Source organism: Vigna umbellata, chromosome 1 (assembly GCF_029865625.1).
Source record: "Vigna umbellata cultivar VRB3 chromosome 1, Vumbellata_1.0, whole genome shotgun sequence".
Taxonomy (NCBI): domain Eukaryota; kingdom Viridiplantae; phylum Streptophyta; class Magnoliopsida; order Fabales; family Fabaceae; genus Vigna; species Vigna umbellata.
Genome location: NC_142165.1, coordinates 107,962,237 through 107,986,181, shown reverse-complemented (window position 1 = coordinate 107,986,181; position 23,945 = coordinate 107,962,237). Strand labels below are relative to the sequence as shown.

Genomic DNA, 23,945 nt, shown 5'->3' with positions numbered 1-23,945 from the left:
TCACCGTAGACCAACGCTTCTTCGAACCAGCCACTCGTGCCTCCACCCTCTACCCATCTCGACGTCAACGGCGACCTCAGGCGCCACCGGAATCACTGCCTTCCCTCTCTCGTCTCTCTTTGAAATCGGCCACCGCTAACCGCGATCCATGGCGTCACCAAGGCCGAGGCTCGCCGCCGGAGCTATCACCGGTCACGACTCCAGACTCTCCCTCTCTATTCGTAGCTACCATTGCCTCCGATGCCACACCGCCGCGTCCCAAGGCTGGACCAGAAACATCAACGGCGACAAACGCTAATGTTGGAGGCGCCGTCGCCCTTCACGGGTCTCCTTACGAGTCTCCTCCTTCCTCCTTCATGAATTGCCTCCTGGATGAGCTCGGCCCCCGTGCCGGCCAAGGCTTCCACCTCGAGACAGCCACCACCAGAGGTTCTGCCAGCGCCTCCGTTGGACCCTAGTCGCCACCCATGGCTACCACTGGGCTTACGAATGGAGTACGTGGTTGTATGTGATGGTTGTGGTTTTGTTGAGTAAATGGAGGAAATATTGATGGCTAGTGCGAGTACGAGGGTCCCTGTTTTGATGGTTTTTTTAGGTGAGCGTTGGATGTTGGCTGTGTGTGAATATGGAGGATAGGTGTTTGGCCGTGAGTTCCTGTGAGGAAGACGAGATAGAGGTTTGGCTGGGAGGTAAGGATGAAGATGGGATGAAGATGAAGGTGATGAGGTAATAGTTTATGGATGAAGATGAGGTGAGTTCACGGACGTTGGGGCTCAAGAGTTGGAAGTTCTTTCCCCAATCTCAGTTGCCTTTAATTTTTTTCAAATTTCCTACTTTGCCTTTACCCAAAACCGAATATACATCTGTGCATAACAATTATTTAATACAAAAATTGTTTTAAATGCCACGTCACTGCACTCAACCATGCCACGTCTGATTACTGTAACGGTCGTTTGTCCAAATTAACGGCAGGCCTGTAATTGATTCAATTTTACAAAAAAAAGGACTCAATTGATACGCCGAAAATGAAGAGGACCTATTTGAAATTCATGACCAAAATAGGGACCTACGGAGACATTAAACCAAAATATTATTATTCTGAGTGAAATAGTGAAATATTTTACATATGACAAACTGAGTTCCATTATGAACTATCTCCATATACTTAGAAAATATATTTTACATTATTTTTACAAAGTATAAAAATAAAATAAATATGTAATTTAATTTATAAAAATATTTAAAATAAAAATATATTTGATACAAAATTATTTATGCTTATTCCTCGATTTATTGGAGTGGAAATTAGTCTTATTTCAAAAAATATCAATCATTTTTCTAATAATAGAGTTGTCTGTCGTTATCTGCTATTGATGCTGGTTGGTAGTAAACCGTAAATAGTTGTAGATGGTATAACTCACATGGCGTGGTGCGCTGTTGTTAAACGGCATGAATGAGGAACCTAATAATCTATGTGTGACACGCAACATCCGTGAGGAGAATAAAATAAATCAATAATGAAATATAAATCATAAACAATATTATTAATATATTATATTATAAGTTATAACTACTTAAAATAAATAAAAAAATTAATTAAAGAATTTCTTACACTTGCTAGATATTTTCCGTCCTTGGTCCATGAGATTATGCTAAAAGAAAAATATACTTTTTGATACACATAATTTTTTACATTTACTTAATACTAATTTTTTACTTTTTTTTTTTGAAAAATTACAAAAATTAATTTTTTTAAGACTATTTTAATTTTATTAAGTGTGTTGTCAATACGTGTCATATTATCCTTCCTCATGTTAAAAAGATGAACCGACAGATTTCACACAAAATTTTTAACATAGGGTGATTAAGGCCGAGAGACTAATATCAAAATAAAATATGTTCAATAACATTTATTATACCTCCAAAATTACAGAAATTGATATCTTTCAACAAATTTGTGATGTTTTATACTAATGGCCAAAATAACATTTATTAAATATTAGATTCAAACACATTAAAACTTTGGAGATATAAATTCTATTAGGGACGAATTTTGGAAATATCATAATTTAACCTAAAACAATATAAAAAATAGTGTTATAATAGATAATGTGTTCAAAAGATTTCAAATGAAATAAATCAATTTTTTTTTTGATAAATTAAAGCTAATGATGCTAAAAGAATGCTAATGGGATAAAATCAGAAATTCTATAACAGTAAATGTTGAATTAAAAAACAAGGTTGCAATGGCTGTTTTGCATAGGTCTTTAGGAATGTGGAGGGATATTATATAGTAACCGACAAGAGATCAATTGTGCAGAACATCATCCAAAGTCTCACAATGTTTTTTCTAAGAATACCTTTCATAATATGAAACCACTGCTCTTTGCTAATAGACTTGGGATAGTTTTGGTTAAATGTATACAGTTGCTCTTCTTTCTATGGTTTATTTCTGCATCGAGGAAGATTTCTATTAAATACTAATTTGATATTTATTTTCATTGAATTTGTTTAATTTAGTTTTAATATATATATTTTAATTTGGTTTTAATTTTTTAAATTTTATTCAATTTAATCGTTTTGTTAATATTTTGTAAATAATGTTGGTAGTTTTTTTTTTGTTTTAAATTTTACTTTTTTAATTATATATTTTTTATTTAAAAAAAATATGTTTACATATCAATTCACTACGTAGCATTGTTATTTGTCATTATCATGTCTCATATTTACTTTGATCTATATATTTTTAATTTATTCAATTCAAATCTTTTTTTTTTCTTAAATTGATTAATTTTTATTCTTTTCAAATTTAAACTAAATTTAATTTTTATATAAATTTTATATAGATATTTTTATTAAAATTCATATTTTTATTAACTATTTCTAATTTAAGGTTATAATTGATTAAAATTAGAATAAAAATTTTAAAAATAGGAACTAAGAGGTTAAAAATTATAACATCTCCAAAAAAAAATTACACCTAACAAAAACAAAAAAAGTTTACACCTAACAAAAAAAAGGTCATAAGATCTTTACATTAATAAGAGAATAGTGAAACAAAAACTTTCTATTTTATGTTTTAGTTCTAAAGATACCTCATAAACTCACACAATCAAAGTGATCATTGCAAACGAAAAAACAAACACATAAATAGACAAAAACAACAAAGGTAAGCTAATATTAAAAAAATAAAGCATGAAATTCACAAATTAACACATTATATTTCACTTTCAAATTAAGCACAACACCTAAACATATTATAAAAATCTAAGCTCGAACATTCGGATACATGTATTATTGTCGAGTTATGACATGTTGTGCTCTTGTGATGACTTCTATTGCTCTGTAGAACCATTGTCAATTAGTTTCATCCTACCACACTCAGAAGGTTAGTCCATTTATCACCTATTGTCAAATAACATCATACCATAAATTAAGACATCTTGCTACTTTCACCATATGCCTTACCCTTCTCTACTTGAGAAATTGATGATCATTAAAATATCACCATAACTCCCAAAACTAAGTTTTCTAAATTAATACAAACACTATTGAACATCACCACGAAATCTCTCCATAAAAATCATCGTGCACATGATCAAGACATAATCATCATTAGAAAAACATACATGTATGAACAACTACCACATATTAATATTCAATACTTCATCATGAATATCATCATATTAATCTATTATAAACATATTCATAAACCATAAATATCTATTTTCTTATGAAATAATTGATTATCAAACCTGATAATCAATTATTCAAAAGAGTTTTATACAAATACAAAATCACAAACTGAAATAATCAATTATCAAGTCTAATAATCGATTATATCAAAATACTTAATGTAATAATTAATTATCAAATATAATAATTGATTATTTCAAAAAAAATTTAAAAATAATATAATTATAACTAAAATAATTGATTATAAAGATTGATAATAGATTATTCCATCATTTTTTAAAAACAACTGAATTTTCTAGTTTAGATACACTTAAACCAATATTCAAGTGACCAGATTGATCTTTTTAACACTATAATTGACGCAAAACATGTTTATGGTTAACAAAATTGAATACTACTTTGCTCATTTGGAACGGACGACACACTTCCTACCACAAAACACAATGCTAAACATTTTTCAAATTTAAAAAAAATTACAAACTGATATATAATTACATTATTTATTATTCGTTAATTATTTAAACCGTATTATAAAAAACAAACTCAACACAAATTAGATCCAAATTAATATTTATACTAAATTATTTATTGAAAAACCCAGAACGACAGGGAGAGAAGTGTTATATTTGCAATGCCTATGGCTGAAAGTTGCTCCATAGTACCTTGGCATATAAGGCAGTGTCAGTCTTCTGCATCTAAAAAGACGTCTAACTTAGGGATGAAAAAAAGATGACATGACTTTCACATGTAAAGTGAGTGCACCGATATGAAGTGAGTTCTTTGAGTTCTTGGGTAAACCTCACTTGTTAGTCATTCCCAGCCTACCACTAACCATTCACACTAACAATTACAAAATGTTACTACATATCTTAACGGTGCATCATATCATACCCTACTTCACTAGGTTTATCTAATCTAAATAAAAGATAACAGTCTCCATTTTTGCTCCCAGGCTGAAACAGGGATATTCACTCACCCACGGTCTTTCATCTCAAGCCAAAATAGTGTGTTGGTAGCGCACCGGGATCAAGTTCCCAGAAATCTCTGAGATTGCCATGCTCTTCTGTCAGTTTGAAAGCTGGGATTTGGTGGGAGAACCTAAGCAACTCTTTTCTTGGAATTCTCAGCTTGCCAGATGAACTTTCATTTAACTTGCCTCTGAAAACGGAATTAAACCCACTGACAAACTCCAGAACTAAGACAATAATGAACAAATCAGTTTCTTCGATAACTTCCACTATGTCATACTCCCAATTTTTCAACTCAGAACACTTCATTTTATTTGTCCATTTTCTATATAACGCCCAAACTTCACCTTTCCTCGGAAAGATCGCATATTTTGTATTTGTATTCTTTCCAACAGATTCAGCATGCACTTGATGTGAAACACAAGAGGTTGTATTAAAAATACTGAAAAATTCATCTGTTTTATTAAAGTTATATCGACCGCATGAAATAAGCACACCCATATCTTTGTCCTCCCATTCAGTGGTGTTCTCTGGTAGCCAGTAGCAAGTAAGCCAGGAAACATGCAATTCAAGATCAGGACTAGTCACAATCTTGTTAATGCGACCGTAATATTTTGGCAATCCATCCTCGTCACTGTAAAATGCCCAAATTTGACCAATCTGAAACTTCTCAAGGGATCTCCCGGCATCAAAATTAAAGAAATGAGTATCTGGAATTTCAATTGTTTCTAGTACCAGAGAAGCACACCAATCATTGCTGCCATTAACCTCGGGAGTGGACCTACCTCCCTCAGACATCAGGGATTCTGATCTATCTGAAGTGCCTGTATTCTCACAGCCAGATGAGCCGTCACCAACCTTCTCTTCAAAATGTGCTGGCAAAGCTCCAGGATCAAGTTCATAAGATCCTGAGGGTACACCAGCCCTTTCCTCACCAGTCATTTTGAAAGATGGAACCCTGTGAGAGAATTTAAATAACTCCCGTGGTGGAATTTGAAATGATTTTTTAGATTCCTTTATATTTTGAAGGAAGATACTTACAAAACCTTTCAACTTAGTCAAGTAGACAACATATACACCCTCATCTTCAACATAATCTGTCAAGATTTCAACAAACTCATATTCATACAGCTGGTGAGATTTCGCATCCATGTACCATTTAATATCCCAATTTTTAAAAAGGGCCCAAGTTTCTCCCTTTCTAGGATACACTTTAAAAGTAGTGCGGCTAATTTTTTCACACAAAACCAGATGAGAGAACATCAGATGATCTTCCGTGACATCAGTGTCACCAAGTTTATATTTCCCACAAGCAACAGGCAATTCCTCGTTCACCCAGTTCATTTCATCCTTCCAGTCTGGATGTGATTCGAACCATGTTAACCGCAGTTTGAATCCAGGAGATAGAACTTTCCTGATTAAAGCATAGAATCTAGGCATACCTTCTGCTGAGTCATAAACAGCCCAAATCTGCCCAGCAGCAAAACATTCTTTTCTCTTGTCCTTGTCAAAATCACTGAACTCTGCATCAAGGAAGGCATAAACATTTGGTTGATTTGATACTTTAAAGGTTGAATTTGGAGAATGCTCTGAGGTTTCATCCAACTGCTTTGCCCCTCCCACCACATCTTTTCCCTTAAATGTGTTAGTTTCCTCATTTCTTCCTGAATACAGGTGCTTTTTCTGATTTACTTCTTTGTGCGCAGCAGGTAAATCATTAGGGTCATTCATTTTACTTTTCTCACCATCATCAGTGCTGTTCAAATTCTCCTTGTAGGAAACCTGATGCCTTTTCCGGGTAGATCTGCGTAGATGCCCTTCTCTAGTAGTTGAATGGTTTTCTACTTTGGAATAACCATCCTTTCCAGCAACTCTATCTTCTTCAGAATCACTGTGGATCAAAGGAACAGAACTTTCACTGGATTCTGCTACCTGCTTCTTTTTTCTCTTTCCATTATGTTTTCGTGAAACACTAGCAGGTAACTTTTTATCAGATGACCCCATATTGGACTTCTCAGCATGTGAATTGCTTTGAGATCCAGCACCTACCTTGAAAGCACCATGATTCAAACCACCTTTCTGCTGGTCAGAAGCTTGCTGGGTTGAATTAGATGCCGGAGATGACCCTATATTGGATTTCTTAGCATGTGAATTGCTTTGAGATTCAGCACCTACCTTGAAAGCACCATGATTCAAACCACCTTTCTGCTGGTCAGAAGCTTGCTGAGTTGAATTAGTTGCAGGAGATGGTGTACCTTGTTTTTCCACTTCATATGCAACAAAGGGCCTGTTACATTGTTGACAGCGAAGAGATTTCTTTAAAATTTCTTTGTAATATTGATACTTAACAGAACAAAATGGGCAGACTGTCCAAAATGTATCTCGTGCACCATTTTGCTGCTGCTGCTGCTGCTGAGAAGTTGAGCTTGTAAAGTTAGACCTAACATTCCTCCCCGCAGTAGTATTAAAATGTGATGTAGCAGGTTTGTTCTTCGGAACTCTACGCTTCATGTCAAAAACAATACGTTTTTCTCTGTCCAGAAGTACTCTTTGAGCTTCCCCAATCAGCTTAAATGCAGCTTCAGCACCAGCAAACTTGTTTTTGTCAGGATGGAGTAGGAGGGCAAACTTTCTATATTGCTTCTTAATTAGTGCATCAACAGCTGTCTGTTCAACCTGAAGAATTTCATACCAATCTATTTCATTACCATACAATTTATTCTCAGCACAGCAGTGCACATCACAGACAACAAGCATTTGAGCAATATTTTCCAGATCAGGGTACAGCTGCTGAGCCTTAAGAGCAATTTTACGAGCCCCTGCAAAATCCCTGTTTTCCATCTTCTTTTCAGCAATGTTCTTGGCCCTTAAGGCCTCTTCTTTATTGCAGTCCATCAAAAAACTACATCCCAGAACCTTTTACTGGGTGTTGGGGCCATGCGAAATGGCCAAAAAAGGGACATCCAATCCAACTTTCAGAAGCAGCTAGACCAATATCAAAATACAGAGAGTGACTAAATCTTCCAACATCCCACCAGTCCCCCAATCAATATATAGATGCCAAATTCATATTCACCCTGCATATTTTTAATAACATGCAACAATTAAATCCTAAATCACCGATTCTGAAGTATGTAGATTACTCTTGAAAAATAGATTCATTGATGTTCAAAACAAATATATAAAAATATGAGCAACGGAGGTATATATGTTTTGGATCGTTGATTCCATTATAACAAGAGCAGTACAATACAATAAAACCAACTTAACAGACTCTATATGATCACGTCTCGCGGTATGTGACTTTTATCAGACACGAAACAAGCTGAATATCTACAGAATAACAGTGGCGACAGATTAAAATACCCGAATACAACAACATCAAAAAGCGATAAAAAAAAAGTAAAAAGCCTTCAACACCACAACCAAGTCAAAACGTGCAAGGAAAGAAAAGCATTCAACAATAAACTCCAAAACCATGACATATTCAAATAATAGGTAAAACCCTAACTATTTCGGGAAAACGGAAGGAAAAAGATTTATAGAAATAATTTAAAAAAAAAAATGGAAGCAAGTGTTACATTACGCGTGAAGGAAGACATTAGTTTTGAACTTCATGCCAGGGTTAAGAATCTGAACATGCATTAACATAAATACAAAGGGGACAAGGAAATGAATGCAAAATAAAATAGCTTAAAGCATTAACTGAAAAAGAAAGGGAAAAACAAAAGGGGATTGCAAAAGGTTAGGCAATGGGGTTGAACGGACCTTCGGAAGAAGGGAAAGGAAACGAAAGGGCGATGACTTCTCACTTCTGAAAGTGACAGAGAAAAAACATGGAGACATGGGCACCTTCGTAAATAATCACAGTGTTGTGGGCCTTCAATTTGGATTTTTCAAGTCCAACCCAACATTTTTTAACCCGATCCAACTAAAAAATAAAATTTTTAGGTTTGAAAATTATTTTTTTAAAGCTAGATATTTATGAATTTGGTTTATACAACAAAGAATATTATTCTCTATGGCTTAAAATATAAAATGGTCATTTCAGCTTGGTCTTCAAATGTATACACAATTAAAACTTGTCACAAAAACAACGTGTTTTAAAATGCATTTTGCTACATAAAATGATAACTTTTAATCTTTAATATAATTAAAAATAAATAAAAAACAAATCATCATTTTTAAACAATCTTTTAACAATCAATACTTTCTTCTTTTTCATTATTAAACATCTCTTTAATTTCATTATCTTTATTAATTAAAGATTTTGTTATTATTTTATTTCCTAATATAAGTGGTATATTAGAAATATATCTCTATTTATTTATTATAAAATATTAACTTCCAAAATTTTGATTAAATAAGTTAAAAAAAATAAAATGATTTGTTGTCTATGAGCATGTAGTATTTATAGACATAAGAAAAATAAATAAAATCATCCATGATTTTAAAGTTAATAACTTATATTGATAATTCTCTATTTTGATAGATTCTCCTGGTTTTGACAAAAGTTTGTGAAGGAGCATAATTAGGGAAACATTTATGAAGGGGATGGAAAATCCAACATTTATATAACTTCCCTTAATTGTTTAATGTAATTTTATCTAAATTTTAAAACTTTTTATGTTGCACTATTAAAGTATAGTCAGTTCCATTTGGAAGGTCTGCATTAGGGAAATTCTTCAAAAGGAGAAATGTTTATTCAAACAACATGTTACTTATTGTAGTGATTTACACCTATGTTACATTTGCCTAATTTGGTCAAGGCAGAAGCAAAAGACATGAAATGAGACAAGTTTAAAGTTATTTTTTCTAAGCAAGTTGATCAGATTACTTATAATCATAATTAATAATGGTAAGTAACTCACACGGCTGGCTTGAATAACATTAGGAAGTAAATAAATTTGTCCTTATAATTATTATTTTTTAATTACTTTCAATTTTGATGAGAAATTTTACATTCACTTAACATAAATAAATGTATAAAAATTATTTTATATTTTAAACTGAACACAATACCATATTCAAGAAAAATAAAATGTGATAAGTTAGGAGATTAATAGCCACATATCATTCGTTGCCAAAGGCAAAGACAGGGTGGGTTGTGCCTTATAGTTTGAAAGAACTTAAACTAATCTGAGGTGTCACCAAAGTTGAGAATAAAAATTGTATATGAAAATATTTTCACTAGTTTAGGAAGGTTCTCCAATACCAAAATGAATAGGTCATGCCTGTCTGATTTCCAATTGAAGAAAGTGAAGTATCTTAGATATCTCAGGCATGAAGGGATAGGCATTGTTTCCAGATACAAAAGAGGTCATCTCGTTTCTTATCTCAATCCAACTACTACCAACCACTTTCTTTACCCCCTGATCAACCATTGCCTTCCGAACTGTCTCTGCATTCTTCCACTGCCCACTTGCACAATACAAATTTGACAACAACACATAACCAATCTCCTTTTCAGGCTCCAACTTCTTTAGATATTCTCCCACACGCCTTCCGGTTTCTAAATCTCCATGTGCATAACATGCTCCTAGTACAACCTCCCATGAATTGCTCCTACCTTTGCTGCTCTTTGAATACTTCTTAGCTAAACTTCTTGCTTCTGCCACGTATCCACCGCGACCAAGCATATCCAACATGCATGCCACATGGTCCATTCCATGGGAAAATCCAAATTCCAAACTCATGGATTGAAAGAACTCAAAGCCCTCGTTTATAAGCCCCAAATGGCTGCAAGTCATTAACAGCCCTGTGAAAGTTACTTCATCAGGTTTCACACCAGATGCCACCATTTCTCTGTATAAACCTATGGCCTCATTGGCCTTCCCATGCAGTCCAAATGCAAATAACATTGAATTCCAAGAAACCAAGTCCTTCTCACGAATGCCATGAAATGAAAGCCGTGAACCTTCTATGTCCCCACATTTTGCATACATATTAACCAAGCTATTCCCAACATATAAATACTTGTCTAAACCATGACGAATAATGCAGCCATGGATCATTCTTCCATGAACCAGTATCGCCAAGCTAGCACAAGCATGAAGGACTGCTCCAGCTACCAGATCATCAAGCTCCACAGATCTTTTTGTCATGTCTAAAAACATACTTAAAGCTAGCTCTCCATTCCCATTTCTCGTATACCCTGCAATCATAGAAGTCCAAGAAACAATATTTTTCTCAGGAGCTTGCTGGAAAGCAAGAAAAGCGTTATGGGTATCCCCTGATTTCATATGAGCGTCAATGATGGCATTCCGAGACACTTGATTAAAACATCCAAAGGAGTTAAACACCCTTATGGCGTCATCATGACATTCTAATTTAGCGTAAAAGCTTAAAATCGAGTTATTTACCTCCATGTAAGAGCTCCAACCAGATTTTACCAGAAAACCATGCATCATGCATCCGTATAGCATCTCCATTGACTCAGCACAAGCGTTCACGAGAGCACTAAAAGTCCACTGATCTGGCTGACACAAACTCTCACACATCTCTTTAAACAAATGCAAGCACGCTTCAACTTCACCGCAACGAGCATGACCCGCAATCATTATATTCCAAGCAATCACAACCTTTTCAGGCATGCTGCGAAACAGTTTAATAGCCGTATCAAACCGGTTAGAGTTGGCATAAGCAAACAGAAGTGAACACCATGTCACTTCATTGTTATCACTCATCTCATCATACACTTTTCTTGCAGCATCAGGATGCAGACACTTGCCATACATGTCAATGAGCGAGTTAGCCACAGGAAGACAAGACAAGTAGCCTGATACAATTACCAAAGCATGTAGTGTTGCTCCAAAACGAAGATGGGATGCACCAGCGCATGCGTTTAAGGCTGCAGAGAAGGAGAAGTTGTCGAGTTTGGAATGGGATACTCTCATGCTGCCAAAGAGACTAAGACTCTGCTGGTAAAGTCCTAAGTGGGAATAGGCTGTTAGCATAGCATTCCATGCAACCAAGTCTTTATGAGGTATTTCATCGAACAGTTTGCGAGCATGGCTGATTTTACCCAAACGAGCCAGTTCTACAATCTTAGATGTAGTGCGGAACAAATAAATGCGCATGCCATTCATTCAGATTTTAGTTTTCTAAGAACTAAGCTTTGAAGCAGCTATGCCACAACCACAATTGTATAGTAGCTAGCTGAAAATCTGAAACTGATGCGTATTCTATGTGACAAAATACCTTTGTTTTTCATTGGTTACTAATAATTTTTGGCACTTTTTTTATACGGAATATTTGAACTTAATAACGACAGATACACCTTACTCAACTATGTTTATTTGAAATGAGGATTGGTTGCAGGTATCACTCGAAGTGAAAAATATCCATCTCATTTCCTAGTTTCTTCATTTATTTACATATTAATTTGAAATGATATTTATTTAGATATTCAGTTAAGTATTACTCATGTTCGTATTTAATTAATGTAATTTTTTTTATTAAAATTGAGACAAATTCAAATAATGATAGATTCAATTTGTTATCCATGCTAAGTTTAATACTCATTTAAAATTTTATTGAAAAATTATAGTTTAAGGAATATTATATGTTATTTATAATGATATTACTTATCTTGAATTTTATATTTTAAAATATATTTTAATGCTAGTTTATAATACTTTGAATTTTCAATTTAATTATACATATGTCAATAGCTATATATTGGTGGGAGAAAATAGATATTTGATGGGTAGAAAAGGGGAAAAATAAGACGATAGGAAAAGAATGTTATACTCTAAAAAAAATAAAGAATGACGGAGTTATCTATAAGGAATGTGTCATGAAGGAGGAGTTCTCATATTTGGTTGGAATATAACTCAAGTTTGTAAAAAAATTTATATTTAAAATATAATTTTTTAAACTCTTTAAAGGATGACGGAGAAAATGTCTAGTTTCTTGTAAAATATGAAATTTAAAGTTTATCATGTTATTAGGGAAAAAAATTATTATACTGAAAAATCGACTGATATGAATATGGTAAGTAGAGAAAGATTTAAAAGATATTTTATTTTACCTTTAAAATTAGTTTGGATTTTTTTTTCATAAATATAACTTCTAATGTATAAAGGAGCTTAGCTTTAGTTTAAAATTATTATTTGATCATGGATTTGGTTTGAATTTACTTTTATTTATTTTTAAAAAAAATACTTTTAATGAGATACTAAATAATATTTTTACTTTTGGAATATCTTACGAAAATTAAAATAAAATATTACATTTGATAATAAAATAAAAATCAATTTTTTTTATTAATAATATGCTATTCACAAACAATTGGATTTATAATTTTTTTAATAGACATCACTATCTTTTCAAATATAAAATTACTAAATGACCATTTCCAAATTTGAAAAAATGGGATATAAATTTATCTTAAATTTCTAGTGCTAAAGAATTTAAACCTTTCTTTTGTACATTTTTGTTGTCTTATTTATCTACCTAGTCAAATCAAATAAGAAAACTATTAATTGTTGAATAAAACATTTTAAATCTTTTTATAAAAGTACAAAGAGGTACATATAAAACACTGAATGAGGAAACGGAAAATGAAAGAATTAAATAAAAAAATATTTATTTACTTTGTAACAAAAACCTGAGGACCAACATTAAGAGAGTTTACTTTTTGAGTAATTTTTTGCTATATATTGATTAAATTCACTGAAGAAATTCCAAACCTACCTACGTCTGTTGCATTCAGAAATAATTAAAATAAAACATTTCTTATAAAGTTTTCACTATGGTTTGCTTGATTATTAAAGATGAAATATCCTATTCATGTAGAGGTAATGGGATACCATTTCAACCAATCGTCAATGGCAAAAACAGCTAATAATTGGACAGATGTTAGACCTATAATCATACGACAAGATTAAGTAATAGGATATCCAGCAGGATATATAAAGAAAATTACAACAAATATTTACAAAAAAAATCCCTATATATATGATATTATAATATATACAAGGGCAGGTTTCATTAGTTGCTTCCAGATTCATGGGCACTTTCTTCCACCTGAATTCATCTCATCCAAAGCCTTATCCAGGCGTTTTTTCATTTACAATCCGACAATGCTTCCATCCTCAACTTCATATTTCTTTTTATTCCTTCTGTATTTCTTGAGCAGGCACTCAAAACATTTCTAGGAGGAGCCCTCAGCTACAGGCGTGGATTTTTCAATGTCTTTCACTGTTTTTTCTTCATTATCCTGGTTACAATCACCAGCTTCAGATTCTTTGGGGTCAAGTTTTGCTGAAGTGTTGCCATCCAAATCCTTCTCACGTTCCCTGCATTCTGATGCCTTTTCTTGCACTACTTGATTTTCCTGGTTACACACACCAGATTCGGATTCTTTAGTGTCAACTTCTGTTTTAGATTCTTTAGTGTCAATGTTTGCTTCAGACAAGTTGTCCACATGTTCACTCCCTACTGTTGAAGAGCAGATAGATGAATCCTCAACAATTGTCACAGTCTCTGGCACAGCCAAACAACCTGGAGTAATATCAATCCCATCTCCTATAACAGCTTCAGAATCTTCCGATACCTGCACTTTTGCTTGGATGCAAAGTAAACCTTCCTTAGACAACCCTTCCACTTTCTCAACTGTTACTGAGGGATCCAAACAATCTGGAGTAACATCAATTCCATCTCCCGCAATAGCTTCAGAATCTTCTGACACCTGCATTCTTGGTTGGCTGCCAACAATACCTTCATTGGATAAGCCATCCACCTTCTCAACTGATACCGAGGGATCCAAACAATCTGGAGTAACATCAATCTCAACACCCGCAATAGCTTCAGAATCTTCCGGCACCTGCATTATTGATTGGCTGCCAACAATACCTTCATTAGATAAGTCATCCACCTGTTCAACCGATACTGAGGAATTTGGGACTTCAGATACATTTTCGATCTCAGTAGCACAGCTTTTACTATCTGTCCTGACCTCACTGTCAGCCACTCCTCTTGATTCAACCTGGGTTTCGAATATTCCTTGTGGACCCTCATCAGACAATGTCTTCACCTCTCTTTCCACCTCTGATGCTTTGACTACATCCACAGGTGTCTCACCAACCTAGGATGCAATACAAAATCAAAGGCCAGAAGTAATGGAAACATTAGATAACAGACTTTTTAATGCAGACAAAACCATGAAAGCTGTACAGGTAAATATAAAATCATCGCCCAAATTGTCTAAAGTGATAATTCCCAATACTGATACCATATTTAGGGCATTAGAAGAGAAACAACGCAGTTCTTGCAAAATGGGATGTTACAAATAAGTGTAAAATCCCAATAAACACAGCCATGCAGCCTAAATTTTAAATTGTTTTACTTTCAACAGAAAAAATTCTTACCCTCGGAATACGCTTTTAGATAGAATATTAAATGAATTGTTCAAATCAATTACCTCATAAATGAAGCAAAACAACTCACTGTAAAACCAAGATAAAAGAGTTTTGCATAGTCTAAAGGGGAGACCAACCTGTGTACTGCCTTGATCACAAATCTCAGCTTCGGAATTATTATTTAATTCCTGTAGCAGTACTGGATTTGTAGATGGACCCTAAAGAAATTAATTCATGATGGAAGTTAAAGAAAGGGAGAATTATGGCAGAAGACATTATTATGTAGGTGCAAAATAACTAACCTCCCTAGAATCTTTACAGCTCCCCTCTTCAGTCAGATGTGGAACCTTTACAGATGACAAAACAATCTTATTGTCCTCAATTATCAAGGAAGATGATGGCTCAATAACGTCACCTGATGAAAGTTGTTCCGTATTAACCCCAGCATCAGATGCATCCATTTGATTACCGATCTCAGCTTCTGAACGATTTGGTTCCTGTAAAGTTAATGAATTTGTAAGGAACTCCAGCTGAAATGATACAAGACTAAAATTGAAGGGACAGTAACGACCAGTATACTAATAGTTGCCAAATGTCATACCTCACTAGCATCTTCACAATTCTCTCCAGTCATTGGTTCTGCACCAGCCAATGGGCTCCTGCATGAAATATCAGCTTTTTCTTCCTCCATCAAAGAAGAAGGCAAATCTGTGCTTTTGGCCACCAGTTCTGGATCAACGCAGCCAACATCAGATGTATTCATCTCAACCTTCTCAGATTCAGAACATTCTGATTTATTTTGCAATAACGGATTTGCAATAGGTTCCTGCATAAACGAAGTTAGTACATAATTAGAGAAAAAATTTGAAACCAGATCTGCTAAATATGTACAAAACATACCATGATGTCATCCCTACAATTCTCAATCAGAGGATATCTTTCGCCTGGACCAAACGAACTGAAGAGAGGGCCCCTGTCAGATAACACATTAGCATTATCTCTCTCCATCTGCAAACAAGAAGGATCATTCTGGCTATTGGAAGAAAACCTTTCTGAATCATTCCGAGAAACCTCAGAAACATCCATTTGATCACTCATTCGAACTTCTTCACAGTCTCCTTTTACCAAAGACACTTGAGCCTCCGAAGAGTCGGTAACAATAATCGGGGAATCTGATGACGTTTTATTGATTTCCAGCACTGGATCTTCTGGCAAGAGACCAGATCCTTCGATGTCCTTTTCAGAGACAGACCCCACAACTAATTTACAATCAGATAATACCCCAATCTTTTCTTCCTCTTTCAGTTGAGACAATGAAGGCTCCACAGCATCTGGGACAGTTATTAATTGATGAAACTTTGATTTACCAAGCAAGTCATTAGAGGAAACAGGTACCCTCAGAGACACTGACTGACCTTCAAGGCCATCAATATCAGGGGTAGAACTGACCCCTTCTTCCTTCCTCACCGAAGGAGATGAAACTACACCCAAGCTCTTCAACATACTATCTTCAGATCCAATCTGAGAATTACCAACAGCAGATATATCTTTATGGCCTAGTTCAGATTTAGAATCCTTCAATCCATTTGAAGGAGAAATGCTGATAGATAGGCTCCTCACAGTTGATCCTTCTATGTTTTCTTCCTTTGTCATTGGATGGGAGGACAAATTCATATTTTCTTGAAAAGCGTCATGTTTTACAAGCACAGTCTGACTAATAGAAGAATTCATTAGACCATCAGCCTCCACTTCATCAACTTTTACTTCCTCCTGGAATCCAGAGTTGTTGGCCACATCCTTCTCCATTGACTCTTCCAAAGGTTCTGAGCCCCTATTTTGCTCTTCAACCATGGTTGACTGGGACAGGACTGCACCTTCGGATATAGTTCCCTCTACAAAACTGCCAACACCAGAATCACCTCTTAAATCATTCCCTACAGCTTCCAAACCTGAAGGCTGTGGCAACACTAACCTGTCAGATGTGTCAATTTCTACATGGCAAGCCTCAGATGAAGTCTTCGGATTGTCAATGGGATTGGGTAATACTATATTTTCTTGGGAACCAGACTGAAGCTGTTCACATATGAAATTCACATCATCCTTTTCTTCTTCGGAGAGAATTTTTGCACAACTCTCAATCAATGGAGTATCATCCAAATCAGGTTCTAGAGCATTTGAATGTTTCTCAATTTTAACAGCCTTAGCACCCACAGGATCTTCCATTTCAGAAGCTGATTCTGAACACTGCTTCACAGGGGGTTCTAATGGCTTTTGAGAATCATGTTCAAATGTAATCGGATTCTCAGGTTTCAGCAACTCTGAATCTGGAATTTTACACCCAACAATCCCATCATCAGAGGAGAGTTCAGCAGAAGCTTTTAAGGCAAACTCGGTTTCATTTTTAACTTCATTTTGTTTCGAAACAATAGAAACTATCACTGTACTTGGAGGAGGACCTGTTGCAGGACTAGATGAGGTCACTTGTGGTTGATCACCTAAATTTTCAGTCTTAACCAATAACCCAGAGCTGTCAGTATCCAATTTTTCAGTAGAAATTTGTTCTGTGTCATCCAGACGTTTGTTTGTGGATGAATGGCTCTGAGTACACATATCAGTCTGAGTAGATTCATGATTATTACTAGAAGTTTTGGGTTCCAATGGAGTTAGCGTGCATCCTGGGCCACCAATATCAAGTGCAGAAGGTCTTAAACACTCCTCAGAAACATCAGATTGGTCTCCAAGTTTATTTTGATCAATTACCACAAGAGATCCAGCACTAGAAGATGAACATATCTGATGGCTACTCGAATCTATACTTAAATCACTGGTAGGAAGTTTCTCAGGATAACCACCAGTCTTTTCAACAGCACTGACAGTTGGATCAAGAGCTATTTTACACTCTGTGATTGAGTTTTCAACACAATGTTGAGTCTGTTCATCCTTTTCTTTAACATCTGATAGCAGGCTATGTTCTCCGGTAGTTGGCATATTTAAATTAGCTTTACCCTCCAAATTTGGCATACTGGATGCTGGTTCTGATTGTTTTTCAGGAACATTCACAACAGCATCCGAAGTTAGGCATGCTGCACCACTAGATGTTATATCAGAACGTGCTTTATCCTCCAAAGTCTGGTGGTTATTGGAGCCACATACTGCAGCTTTAGTCATTACATGTCCAACAGTTGAATTTTTATCCTCACTCCCGGCAGAATCATGAGCTTTGGGCTTTGGTAAGCAAGTTCCAGAGAAAACTTCCTTCATTACCCTAGCAACATCATGCACAGAAATCTTATCTGCGGAGATAGGTGCACTGTCAATCCTTGTAACTTTCATTTGCTTATTTTGGGTAGAATTGGTTGTTCTGTCTTTTCTTTTTGACTCATGACTGACTACTCCACTGGGTAAAAGGATCTCAAAGGATTGGGTTTGACTGATATTGGCAGTGGCTTTACCTTGCAATGAATCCCCTGATGAATTCTGTGCATGATGACTTAACTTAGGATCCTGACCCGTAACTGCATCAGGAACAACAGGTAACACTGAAGCTGATTTTTTACCCCTTCGTCTTGGTGGCTCAGCTCTATTTTGAGTTTTCCGACCTTGCCTTCTGGAAGGGATGGATTCAATTGAGCCTGAAAGAGTACTTTCAGAGGCTGGAGTGGAAGGATTAATAGTGCTTAATGTACTGGGAACAATCTTTGGATTCACAGGATCTAAAGACTTATTGATGGCATCAGTATTAGTAGGAGTATCAACAACTGAAGGGATGATTTTTGTAGTTTCAACGGTTGGAGTATGGGTTTTGCCACCCGAAAGCTGATCTTTCGTTGCCTCAGCAACAGGCACTGTTGTGAGAAATGAAGTTTCAGTCCGTGAGTTATTGCAAACTTCATCAACCTTTGACGAGGTTATTTCAGAAGATTTAACAATCTTTACAGAAGCATCATGCACCTCAAGATTCTTAACCTTCTCAAGATCTTTCCCTGCAAAAAAAAATAGTTTATATCAAAATTCTTCTCTAAAATAAATGAAAAGACTAATAAGAACTTCAATACTACAGTGCCAAATTTCACCTGGAAATTTGGTCATACTATCTTGACATGAAGGCGTGATCACTGTCTGTTTAGCTGAGTCCTCTGATCCTTCCAATGATTTTAAATCCTGATCACCTAGGTTCTGTGATGCTTGATCCTGGACAACACATTTTGATTCTGGAACATTGTTCACTTGCAAGCTCTTTAATTCAGTGGCTTTTTCAACTACAGCACTTCCTGATGATATAGGTAAATTTGCAGTTTGATCTGAATCCTCATGTAAAACATCTGGAACTGGAGCCAACATTGGTGCCTGCTTCTTCCCCCTACGACGTGAAACTCCAGTTTGCGACTTCTGATTTTGTCCTTTACTTGGCATCTGTTCAGATGGATGAGTGGTTATCGTATGAACCAATGTTGTATTAGAGGGTGAGGGATGGGGTGCCTGAGAATTCAAAACAGTCCCAGCACCCAGACCACTGTTCAAAGAAGCAGAAGATGGATAGGCTACTGCAGCCAAACTGGGAACAACTTCACCCTGGGAGATAGCTTGACCAGAAGGACTCACCAATTTATTATCCAATTTCTCATTCACCTTTACATCAGGACCAACAGAACCACCCGGGACAGGAGGAGGAACCATGACCTGCTTCTTTCCTCTACGTCTAATCCCTTCACTACCATGATTTTTCCGCCCTGGTCCTCTTGCTTGAATAGATACAGCAACAGGAACAGCAGCTACGTGAGAATTTGGTGGAATAGTGGGCACAGGAATGGCAGGACGTGCATTAGGAGAAACTCCTGTATCAGACTGCTGCACGGGTGCATTCACACTTGTAACTTCAGAAGAATGAGAAACAGAATCAGCAGCTGATGATGCTAAGTGTCCAGACCCAGATCCCTTTTGCAACTGTGTGTCTACTTCAACAGTTCCAGAAGTTACTGGAGGGCCCATCACAGCTGGGGACTTATCAGATGTTATTCTTTTTGGTCGTCCACGACCACGTTTGGCTGGGGGAGTTATCTCTTTAGCTTGCTGTACAGGCAAACTCTCCACAGATGGCAATGTTGGGGCCACTGGAGACACGGCCACCTCAGGTTCGGGGTTGGAAGTAGATACAATAGAGCTGGAAGTATTTGTCGGATAACTCATTTCTGCCACTTCTTTTACTTTGGGTGAATCTGGAGCTTCAACTTGACACATCTTTTCAAACTCTTCCTCTGTCCATTGCTCTTCATAGGAACGTACCTGCACAATGTTCACATCAATTAGGAATTGCTCAGTACATCATCTAACACAAGGTAATAAACGAGTATGATTCTTTTGCTTTTCACACATCACATGTCAAGTTATGTTCATCAAAATTACACAAGTTTAAGCCTATATAAAACTCACTATGAAGGTATGTTGAACGCAAAATCTAAATGAATAAAATTTATAGACAAACCTCTCTTGCACGCTTTCCCCTGCCATATTGTTGAGTATCAAGGCCTCCAAGATATCCACCCTTTCGCTTTACTCCACTAGATTCTACCACAACCTTAGGGACGTCAGATATCTTCATTGCTTCATAGAACTGTTTCAGATCCTCATCAGTGACCAGACGAGTAGGAGGTGGAGGAATAAGATCAGATCCATCAGCTGTCTGTCCATGCACCAATTTCTTCCATGTAGCCTGAACATTATTTTAGGAGCACCAATGAGATTCTTCGTTTCACAATAGCAGTTAAAAAACTATATGTCTGATGAAAAAGCTATGCAAATACACAATACAATACCAGCTCATCTTCCTTCCTTTTTTTGTCAACAGCCTCAAATATATCTAACTCTGTTTCGCTGCAAAACAAAAACAAAATATGCATGAATTCTCTTTTCTTCTTCTCTCTTCTAACACAACTCGGGTAGAAAGAATAGCCAAAAGTGGGAAAACTAAATTATAAGGTAGTTATAATATTATTTTTAATGCAATTAGAATGAAGAAAGAAAACATTTGCCATACTTAAAGATCTTATCAATAATCAAAGGTTTTAATAGCACCATGTACAAAGTATGACGATAATCTGAGATTTGAATCAGCATAGCAGAGGGTATAATGCTGTAATGGCACTAATACATCAGGAACCACATTATGTAATTAATTAAATGGAGAATATAAAAATACATCTCCAAAATTTTCTCTAATTACTACTACACCCACCAAGCTGACATTCTCAAAAATTGACAAATTAAATATGCATAAAAGACAGAAAATTAAACAACTCAATCATCTTAAAGCACGGATAATAGGCTGTAGTTAATAAACAGGTGGTGAGAAAAGGATTCAAAAGAGAACCTGCGGGCTAAGACATCATTCAGAGCATCATCATCCAAAACAGGTGCAGCTTCTTCTTTCTTACACTCACGCAGGAGCGCTTCTAAGTATTCTCTTCGATCTTCAGCACTGCATTTAATGACAGACAACAGAACTTCAGAACTGACACAGAAATGTAATCAGATAAAAATGAAACATGACAGCATCGACAACCTTGTATTATTATCAAAAAAACCAGCAGTAATGCTCTGATTAGCAACACCAAGTTTGTGCTCAGCTGAAGCTCTGACTTGTTCTTCAACAGTTTGAACCTTATTAAATTGCAAGCAGAAGAAGCAACTTCAACATATATGAAAACAATATAACTAAATTTTCAGTCACGCTATAGAATTAACAAGTAAAAAGCTACCATCAATCTGAACCATTAAGCAGGCAAGGTAGATACCGGAAAAAGTCAAAAATTTTAAAAGCCCCAAAAAAAGAATAAAGGGATAAAATATCAATACAATGACAACAAAATATGTAATTCACTATGGTTTCAAAGAATAGTAATACAAATATTTTACAAAAAAAAGGAAACTGTAATTAAAAGCTAAAAATCATTAATGCATAAAGCAGTACAAATTAAACTGCGTTTGCCTCACGTACTCACCACAGGCTATACATGTATTAAAAACTATTCCCCAGGGAAAATATAACTCAAATCATGTATTACTTAAACAATTTGATATATGACCGTTTCAAAGGGAAAAACACTAACAGTTTCAAACCGAAGAACAAGAACATCCCTCTTTTGACCAATTCGATGAGCCCTGGCTTGGGCTTGAAGATCAACCTGAAAATAAATCAACAAATGTCACAAATTATTCACAAAAGCATACAATTTATTTAGAAAATCATATGAAAGAAATTTCGTTGCCTGGGGATTCCAGTCAGTGTCAAATAAGATCACTGTGTCAGCAGCTTGAAGATTCACTCCAACACCACCAGCTCGAATGCTTTTTTAGACAATAGATGAATGTCAGCAATATAAAAGATAATACAAGTTAATGGTTTATCATGTATACAACATGAATTAGCTCTGATTTGATAGGTCCTTTTAGATTACATTTAAACAACATGAAGCAATATGGGGAAAGAATTGTTAAACAAGTTTCAAAACAAACTCCCTCCAAAAAATTACAGGAAAAAATAATTACAACGTATACCCAATTTAGCACAAGTTTTCAATCATAGGAAGACAAATGATAACTTCCAAGTTACAGCAGTGAAATATCTACAAGAAATATCTGCAAGCACAATCAAAATAAAGCATATTTGGGCTTAGGACCTAGCTAAGTCCCAAAAACCCTTGATATGCTCTAGTTTAAAACATTAATAGGCAATGAAGAACTAAACACAAATGTTTTAAATACTGGATGGCGGCGCATAGCAGCCAACCAAAAAAATGCTAGTGCAGGACAGCGTGATGACTGCTATTTTGAATTTATTCTATAACATATACGTATATCTATACCATTCAACTGCTTATTAATATTATTTTTATATATTTTTTGTTATTCTAATTCATATTATTGCATTAATTCTGTATAGTCATTACATTTTTTTACATATACTTATTATTATATGTTGCAATTATCTCTATTACTGGACTGCTTTGGTCCAATGGGGACTCGGGCCCAACATCCTCCCTTATTTTATAGACCAAAAAAAACTAGCAAATTTCTCGCATCACCCATCCAGCAGTCACCTCCTCACAGACCCAAACCATCTCTTCTCTAGAAAACTTTTTGCTACCCAGACAAGGCTAAGCAACTGCAGAATGGTCACATACCACCAAAGATGACCACCAGCACACCACCAGAGGTGGCCAGAAGAGATGTGTAAGATAGAAGTGTCAAAGGAGGACAGGCTACAAATTTTCAGAAAAATAAAAAGAAAAACAGCGTATTACCACTTTCAGGCCACTACAGAGGCCTTGCTGCGGCCAGGGACCACTCCACTCCGCCACAGTACTATTCTCAACCTGACTAAACACTACCCCCTAAAGGCTGGAATTAAGGCAGCCTCCAAAGAGACCACTATTAAAACAGGGCAAGGGTGACCACTATTAGGACAGCATTCCAACAATAAACACAATTATTGAAAATACTCAAAATTCGGTTTTACCTACCTAGACTAAACGTATGGAACTAGATCTCTTCTTTGTCAGAGAAAAGGCTCTAGCCAAGCAGGTTGTGGTGGAGCATATTCCTGAATGAACTGATATATAGCTCTTTTTGAGAAAACAACAACAGCAACAACAGTTTAGGTACCAATTGATAAGCACTAACCCACTGGGGGAACTCATCCTTCAAAATTAATTGTTAAGTTGGCAGAACTAAGCACCTAAATACTCTGCTGAGCATTTCATTCTACTTGATGTGCAAGTTAGGCACTCCATAATACACAAATCCATATCATGAAAAAAAAAAACAGAACCATGATATGAAAATAGAAAAAAAAATTCTACATCGTGAAAACCTGGAAATAAACATTGTATTCAGAAAATGAAAACAGGAAATCATGACA

General features: G+C 35.5%; 3 protein-coding genes across 4 annotated transcripts in view; all 3 read right to left on the bottom strand.

Moving 5' to 3' along the window:
- Positions 1-4,254: 4,254 nt before the first annotated feature.
- On the bottom strand, positions 4,255-8,485 carry LOC124825025 (uncharacterized). The gene is made up of 2 exons (XM_047297564.2): positions 8,433-8,485; positions 4,255-7,741 (listed from the first exon to the last, which is right to left on the bottom strand). The coding sequence occupies exon 2, from the start codon at positions 7,557-7,559 to the stop codon at positions 4,683-4,685; it is 2,877 nt and encodes a 958-aa protein (XP_047153520.2). The 5' UTR covers positions 7,560-7,741; positions 8,433-8,485; the 3' UTR covers positions 4,255-4,682.
- A 1,161-nt stretch (positions 8,486-9,646) lies between these two features.
- Positions 9,647-11,959, bottom strand: LOC124825032 (Tetratricopeptide repeat (TPR)-like superfamily protein). Its single transcript, XM_047297572.2, has one exon. It carries the CDS (start codon positions 11,750-11,752, stop codon positions 9,893-9,895), a length of 1,860 nt encoding a protein of 619 aa, XP_047153528.2. The 5' UTR covers positions 11,753-11,959; the 3' UTR covers positions 9,647-9,892.
- A 1,501-nt stretch (positions 11,960-13,460) lies between these two features.
- Positions 13,461-23,945, bottom strand: part of SYD (P-loop containing nucleoside triphosphate hydrolases superfamily protein) — a 20,609-nt gene continuing 10,124 nt past the window's right edge. The window contains exons 26-37 of one of the 2 annotated variants that reach the window (XM_047297584.2): positions 22,294-22,372; positions 22,135-22,209; positions 21,588-21,685; positions 21,396-21,503; positions 20,842-20,899; positions 20,511-20,738; positions 19,102-20,311; positions 15,929-19,011; positions 15,630-15,854; positions 15,331-15,525; positions 15,166-15,246; positions 13,461-14,754 (exon numbers count right to left, since the gene is read on the bottom strand). In XM_047297584.2, the coding sequence (XP_047153540.1) occupies positions 13,822-14,754; positions 15,166-15,246; positions 15,331-15,525; positions 15,630-15,854; positions 15,929-19,011; positions 19,102-20,311; positions 20,511-20,738; positions 20,842-20,899; positions 21,396-21,503; positions 21,588-21,685; positions 22,135-22,209; positions 22,294-22,372 (6,373 nt within the window). In that variant the 3' untranslated portion in view covers positions 13,461-13,821. The remainder of the gene's footprint in view (positions 14,755-15,165; positions 15,247-15,330; positions 15,526-15,629; positions 15,855-15,928; positions 19,012-19,101; positions 20,312-20,510; positions 20,739-20,841; positions 20,900-21,395; positions 21,504-21,587; positions 21,686-22,134; positions 22,210-22,293; positions 22,373-23,945) is intronic. The other variant, XM_088105493.1, reaches the window with a different exon arrangement.

What these genes read in the sequence shown, in the direction of transcription:
- LOC124825025 (XM_047297564.2), bottom strand. Translation starts at nt 7,559, where the DNA reads ATGGACTGCAATAAAGAAGAGGCCTTAAGGGCCAAGAACATTGCTGAA.
- LOC124825032 (XM_047297572.2), bottom strand. Translation starts at nt 11,752, where the DNA reads ATGAATGGCATGCGCATTTATTTGTTCCGCACTACATCTAAGATTGTA.